General features: G+C 47.4%; 1 protein-coding gene across 1 annotated transcript; it reads right to left on the minus strand.

The window, feature by feature from the left end:
• bri3bp (bri3 binding protein) lies at positions 1-6,974 on the minus strand. Its single transcript, XM_035378416.1, has 3 exons — positions 6,629-6,974; positions 5,760-5,862; positions 1-4,673 (listed from the first exon to the last, which is right to left on the minus strand). The coding sequence occupies exons 1-3, from the start codon at positions 6,806-6,808 to the stop codon at positions 4,255-4,257; spliced, it is 702 nt and encodes a 233-aa protein (XP_035234307.1). The 5' UTR covers positions 6,809-6,974; the 3' UTR covers positions 1-4,254.
• Between the last annotated feature and the right edge of the window lie 647 nt (positions 6,975-7,621).

Raw genomic sequence — 7,621 nt, forward strand, 5'->3', positions numbered from 1 at the left:
TGGTGATAAAGATGAAGGTTTATTTAAACTCTGGACCTCTATTTAAAATCACATCTTCAGGAGACTCTTCACCACAAGACTCATGACACAAAGCAAGCTGACAGCAGGCAGTCAACACACCGTCCCCAAAACCACACAGGTACAGAAAAATATTCATCGAAACAGGAAACCGATTCAATAAGCATAAAAACAAAGGTACAGCAGACAGCCACGTTATATTTAAAGGTTTCACAGGAAAATCAGTGCAGGCCGATACGTTTCTGATTTGGCAACGACAGTTCAGAAGGTTCCAGAAAGAAGCAGAACAGTGTCACTGAAGCATGGTTTTACTGAAGCTGGTCCTCTCTGTACTGTAGCACTAGACCCAGTGCTGACGTATCTGCATTAATATACAGTGTCCATAGAATCAAGCAAATACAGTGTTCAGCCATGATTACAACCTAATAAATGATTATGAATTTTATATTAAAAAACTTTATGATGCGACTTACAGTTTAGTACAGAAATTTTATTTGTACAACTTGTAACAAAGACTCATGCTGGCTTTGAATGTGTTTGGCTGCAGCTCACCACACTGCTGTGTGAATGAGCGCCCCCTGCAGTGGCCCTGCGGTACTGCACTCAGGTGCTGGGTGAGATAAACAGCACACACTTCCACTTCCTGCTTCACCGCTCCACTCAGCTCCCGTCTCTCAGCGATGGAATTACACTGCAGGGCTCAGACACAACGGCCATGCAGCAGCAGGAGTGGTGAAGGCCCAGAACTCCGCGGGATCAGGGATGTTTGGTTTAAATAAATCAGTGCAAAACGTGATGAAGCTAGATGTGCAAAGCAAAGGGACAAAAAACATCAAAGCACTGCTCTCGCATTCTCCTGCACTGAAGCCCTTCCCCATCTCCTCCATTAGTGATGCGTTTGAAATGTCAAACGGTAACGATTCATCTTAAAATACAGGATCTCCCCACATACGTACAGGTTAAAATCAGAGCGATGCTGCAGAGAGCAGTTTTACACTGTGAGGGGGATGCTGCTCCTGACAGCAGGTGTGCAAAACCCTTTTTCCACCAGGTGCCGGACTAAAAGGCCAGCGGAGGACAGGAAGGGGTCGGGGTGCAGGATGGTGACCCCCCTGAGGGGGGCGGGACGCCAGAGCAAACACACTTTTGGGAGGGCAGGCCGTCTTCCCGTAACAGTCCTGCGACCGCGCGCTGGAGACGGCGGTTCTAGCGACAGAAACAACGCGGGAATGTCCTCTACAGTGGACTTAATTCATGCGCATGAATACACAGAATCAGACTTCGATGTGACGTCTGACACACTTCAGTCGTTCTGTGGTAAATATGGAGCAAGTTAAAGCCCATGATAGCAGCAGTTTGTCCACACTGATACAGTACAACAGCACACATTCTGGAGTGCAGCTTAGAGATATTAACAACAGACTTGTCATGATCAGAGAGAAATTAACCTAAACCTCCTTACGGTTTAATAAATACGACTGATAAACACCTAATTTTACAATCACACGTTTCTACCAATTAAATAACTCTATGCATCCTAGCACTACATCTATATGCTGAACAGTACAGTTAAATTCCTAATAGGAGTGTGAGATAAATCAGGAGACTCATTATTCTGCAGGACGGGGACAGATCCTTTAGAGAGCGCCACACATTCCTTCAAAATGATAAAAAACCAAAAACGCCACACAGAAGGGAGGGTGGGGGATTTAACGCATCCCTAAAACAAACACAGGCATGCACAGGTCCCAAAATAACCCAGCATTTAACCTGGGTGAGAGGAGAGGCCTTCACACCATGCTCTGCGAAATACTGACAACAATGCTCCAATCAGAGGGCTTTACTCATATCACTCCCTCCAATCAGAGTGCTTTACTCATATCACTCCCTCCAATCAGAGTGCTTTACTCATATCACTCCTCCAATCAGAGTGTTTTACTCATATCACTCCCTCCAATCAGAGTGCTTTACTCATATCACTCCCTCCAATCAGAGTGCTTTACTCATATCACTCCCTCCAATCAGAGTGCTTTACTCATATCACTCCCTCCAATCAGAGTGCTTTATTCATATCACTCCCTCCAATCAGAGTGCTTTACTCATATCACTCCCTCCAATCAGTGCATTATTCATATCACTCCCTCCAATCAGAGTGCTTTACTCATATCACTCCTCCAATCAGAGTGCTTTATTCATATCACTCCCTCCAATCAGAGTGCTTTACTCATATCACTCCCTCCAATCAGTGCTTTATTCATATCACTCCCTCCAATCAGAGTGCTTTACTCATATCACTCCTCCAATCAGAGTGTTTTACTCATATCACTCCTCCAATCAGAGTGCTTTACTCATATCACTCCACAGTCTTCTGTAATTCAGTGCTTAAAACAAACTGAAGCAAAGCGCAGAACTGAACTCAAAGCTGGGAGCTCAGAAGATGTTTAAACTGTGATAGAATGGCTAAAGACAGATTCTCTCAGAGCCTGACCCTGTGGCTGAAGGCTAAGACGCTAGGTAAAGGGTGCAGCCGGCTAGCCTGCTACTGGCCTAAGCATTTCACTGCTTGCTGGTTTAAAAATGTCGCTGTTTTTCACTAGAAAGTCTCATCAGCACATCTTTAAGGGCCAATAGCTCACACTTAGAGCTCTGTGAAAGGGAGCAGTCTAATAATGAATCCCTCAGAGAACGTTTAAGCAGCCGCAGAACGAGAAGCCACCCTGCACCTCCCCAAAGAAGCGCTCCCTTTCTGGACCCTCCGACTCCTAAATCAGCCGCAAGCTTTATCACACAAAGACAGAGCCCCAAAAAAACAGCGGTGAGCTCATTGTGGCCACCAGGGGGCGCATCAGCCACAGATCAGAAAGCAATGCTCGGTTGCAGCTTGGTGTAATCTGCTGAGCCAATCATATAGGAGTAAAGCTCAGAGATGAGATCAGGAAGATTAACTCTCCTGCACATGGGCCTCCTCACCGACTCTCTCTCCCGGAGAGTAACATGCCTTCCAATCCTGAACCCTCACCTGCTTATTTACCTCTCACCACTTCACACAGACACACGCACGCACACACCCACACGCGCTCACACACACAAGCATGCACACACAGGCACACATACAGGTCCATAATATAGAAAATAAGGTCCTTAAAGTCATTCAGAGATATAGCTATTGGTACAATGGCACGATGACTGGGCTGGTGGTAGCTTAGCGCTTAGCGCATAGCGCATAGTGAAATGACCCTGCTCTGCCAGCAGGTCCACAGTTCACTGGTGCTGCTGGACTACAGCACACAGGAGCCTCCTTATTTACAGCTGGGACAGAATCTCCATCTCTGATTTCACTGGGTCACCTAATGCCACAAGTAACACACAGAAATGCCAGGGGACCGGCTGCATGGAAAAAATCAATAAACACTGGAATGTCCATTTCACTAAACACAAGCAGACTATTCCCTTTCACACTAAACACAAGCAGACTATTCAGACTATACAGCTCATGTATCCTTACACTGAAGAATCAGAGGGCAATGCTCCTCACCAGTGCTCTCATACAACACTGAGCGCTGCAAGCAGCTTGACCAAGGCGCCCTGCGTCAATCACGAGACCCACTTGGATTTACTTCGGAAAACAAGCTAAGAATGGAACCAAACGGCTGTGTGTGTGGTGATGATAAATCATACATGCATGGAGACTGTTCCAGTGTTTCTGCTAAAGAAAGCGTAGAGGGCGAAACGCAGCTCTACAGGGACGCGTGGCTGCTGACCGGACGGGCGCTGGACTGGCTAAGCTACACGGAATGACTCATTCTGAGCTGTGAGACCCAGGGGGGGTCTGGCGTCCTGGGGGGGGGGGGGGGGGGGGGAACAGACCTCACGCCTACATGCCAGGGGGGCTCTATCCTCTACACTGCTAACCTTTTGCTGCCCCTGTAAGAGCCACTCTTCTGACACATGCAGTACCCCCCTCACACACATCGCCATGCCAACCGCATGGTACAGCCCCCCTCCCCCACCCCGCCCAGGAACATGCATTAGCTGTGCTTGGCTACTCTACAATAATACTGGATTCCCAAATAAAAGGTCCTTATGGGTCCAAAACCATGTTTGGAGAGCATTAGACCAACCCTGCCCCACCCCGCCTTGCCCCACCCCACGCCACCCAACCCTCCCCCAAAATACACACTACACCCCCATCTGCCACATCGACCCATGACCCCCCCACCCCGCCCGTTGCCCAGGTTACTGGTCTGCGGACCGCTCCAGGCTGTCGATGACCCGGCTCAGCCGGATGTTCAGCAGCCGGATTTGGGTGTCCAGGTGGTCGATCTTCTCCTCCAGGGAGCTGCCCCCCCCGCGGCGCCAGTACCCCCCCACCGGGCCGGTCATGAAGTAGACGGCCATGATGAAGCAGAGGGGCAGCACGGCACGCTCGGGGTCGCCCTCGAACTTGGGCAGGATGTAGAGGCAGGACAGGGCGAACAGCAGCACACGCACCAGCCAGAAGAACCGCCCAAACACCACCTGGAGCAGGTAGAAGACCCCGCCCAGCAGCACCGACAGGAACCAATAGGAGAGCAGCACCGCGCCCACCAGCAGCAGCGCCCGGGCGGGGGAGCTCGACACCGACGCCGGGCTGAAATAATGACTCAGACTGGAGGCTGGGGGGGGGGGGGGGGGCGAGGAGAGAGGTTACCGTCCCTGCATCACAACACTCATCAGCTCACATTATTCTTATCTGCTCTAGGACTCGCACTTCCTTCTTTACAACAGAAAAGTTTGTTTCACATAAAATGTAAATTTGGTCTCTTTAGAGTATAATTTAAAAACATTAAATGTACATTCAGTCTCATTATTTTAAATAACATTAATATTCTGGTTTTCGTTTCAAAGTAATAAAAACAAACACAAATACACTGCTTATATACAACATGGGGGATGTAGTGTTAGGGGCCTTTCTCTTTGTTCACGACTGAATAATAAGAGGACAACCTTGACCCAGATTCAGGAATCAGCCTCCCCTGCTCCAGTGCTAATTGTGTTCTGCAGCTCAGTGTGTGTGTGTGTGTGGGGACACTGTGTGAGCAGTGTGTGTGTGGGGGACACTGTGTGAGCAGTGTGTGTGTGGGGGACACTGTGTGAGCAGTGTGTGTGTGTGTGTGGGGACTGTGTGAGCAGTGTGTGTGTGTGTGGACACTGTGTGAGCAGTGTGTGTGTGTGTGGACACTGTGTGAGCAGTGTGTGTGTGGGGGACACTGTGTGAGCAGTGTGTGTGTGGGGGACACTGTGTGAGCAGTGTGTGTGTGTGTGGGGACTGTGTGAGCAGTGTGTGTGTGTGTGGACACTGTGTGAGCAGTGTGTGTATGGGGACACTGTGTGAGCAGTGTGTGTGTGTGTGTGTGGGGACTGTGTGAGCAGTGTGTGTGTGTGTGTGTGTGGACTGTGTGAGCAGTGTGTGTGTGGGGACTGTGTGAGCAGTGTGTGTGTGTGTGGGGGGGGACTGTGTGAGCAGTAGCTGTTTGTTTTTCTCTTTAGACCAAACCTGAACAGTGGCAATCTAATCTTCATTAAGCACGATGGTCACGTCAAAACTACAGACAGGAATATTGGCCTTTACCCTTTGGGGAATTTTGGGACAGAACTTTACCCTGACCTGAAAGCTTTGCAATACCTTGAAATTACAATTTAGCACAGTAGCTCACCAACTCAAAAGAATTAGGAAATGTGAAATTACACAAAAGACTTACAGTCAATCCCCAAAACATCCAGCAGATCTGTCCAAATCTTCCATACAGTGTCCAGGAAGGAGTCCACGCCATGCACAAAACGCTCTGTGGTCTTAGAGAAGAACTGAAAACAAAACGGGTATCATGCTGTTGCCATATAATTGCAGCTTTGGGTCACTGTTGGATTGGCTAACCGCTCAAGAGGTTAACCATTCCCGGCGTAAAATAAAGCTGAACGGACAGTAAAGGTAAGTAGCGAAAACGGGAAACACGTTAGTGCGGCAGGATGTGGTTTCCTCTGTAACGTCCAAGGTCATGTCACCGCATCGCCTCATTAACGGAAATTCATAAACAACATTTCATTGTAAGCCATCATTTCATATGCAAATTGACTTGTACAGGACACGTACACTCTCAATATTGATTCGCCAATTCTTGAATAGGAAACGGGATCACAGAACGGTGTTCATACAATCGACTCCTGCCCACAAGGTAACTCTCATCCAGCATATTCCCAAATGGAAAGCACACCCCCAATTTTCAAAGCGGTTTCATGGATGAAATAATTATGTTTGGCCGCCTTTTGGCCATCTAGTTATGCAGCTACGCTACGTGGCTCGCGAGACAAGGAATCACCAACACAAAGGAGCAAAAAGCAGAGGCCAGCTGAAATAAATAAAACAGATGGTCGGGGCTAGCTTATAACAACACTGTAATATGTCCTATCAATAAATGACATTTACCTACTGCCGTGCATTTCAGTATATGGCAAATTAATTTTCAAAATGGCAACCCTGGTGTAGCTAGATGGAACTAGCGGACCTCGGGATTTCCCGTATACTTTTCCAAAGCTTCTACATTGTTTGAGCTGAAGAGCGATGCATACTGACCTTATATAAACTTCTGATGTTGTCCTCTCCAAAAATATTGCTCAGCATCTGATAGAAACCGTTCGCAGCCCTTCTGAAACTATTCTGGTTGCTAGAATCTTTCCGGCTCCTTGCCGAATCGACACAAAGCAAAGATGCAGAAAGCACTAACACCACAACAAGCAATTTAATGGCCTTCATGATTTACAATGTCAACAGTGTGCCCGTACTCTAAAATCCTATTCTAATTTTACCAATGCAGGTACGAAAATTACCCGCTCGATACAAAAATACAACAGTGACCCCGGAAGAACCTGCTCCCCTTGAAATGGTACCGCGTTTTGCTCGCTTCCGTCTTGGTGCACAGATGCCATCTGGTGGTCAGAGTCCGAAATTGCTGTGTATGCGACACCGTCTCTGGTTTAGACCGGGGGTATTTCACCGAGCAGGGTTATTGAGTTAAAGCCGGAACAGCTGTTTTTACTTCAGTCCATGTTCCAGATTTGGGATGGTCCCGAGTTTTACTCAGTACAGTTACTCGGCTAACACAGTAATCCTGCTTCGTGAAACGCCCCCCCGCCCCACCCCCCACCCCGCCTTGGGGTCCAGTCTTATCACAGACCATAAAACATAATGTGTTTTCCAAGCAAATAAAATGCCTGCAATACTACTTCAATTAGTTTTTATTGTTGCAGAGGAAATAAAGTGATATTGTCATTGTTTCACAGAGTAGTCAGAAAAATTAGGATTCGAATGGTTATCTATCGTTTTGTATACGAGGAAACAAGCTTAAGTGTGTGATCTGCCAATATCAATGAATGGCTGCCATGCCTGTCTGAGTAAATTTAATGTGCTGAATGACTAAATGTAATAATAACATTTTAAAGAAATAATCATAACATGCTCTGGGTGTTCTTTGAGGCCATTTGGAAAATTTCACATATATTATATATACGTACACGCATATATAGCATACATACACACACACATGCATATGTGCCCAACGCCATCTCC

Source organism: Anguilla anguilla, chromosome 10, assembly GCF_013347855.1.
Source record: "Anguilla anguilla isolate fAngAng1 chromosome 10, fAngAng1.pri, whole genome shotgun sequence".
In the NCBI taxonomy this organism is placed as follows: Eukaryota; Metazoa; Chordata; class Actinopteri; order Anguilliformes; family Anguillidae; genus Anguilla; species Anguilla anguilla.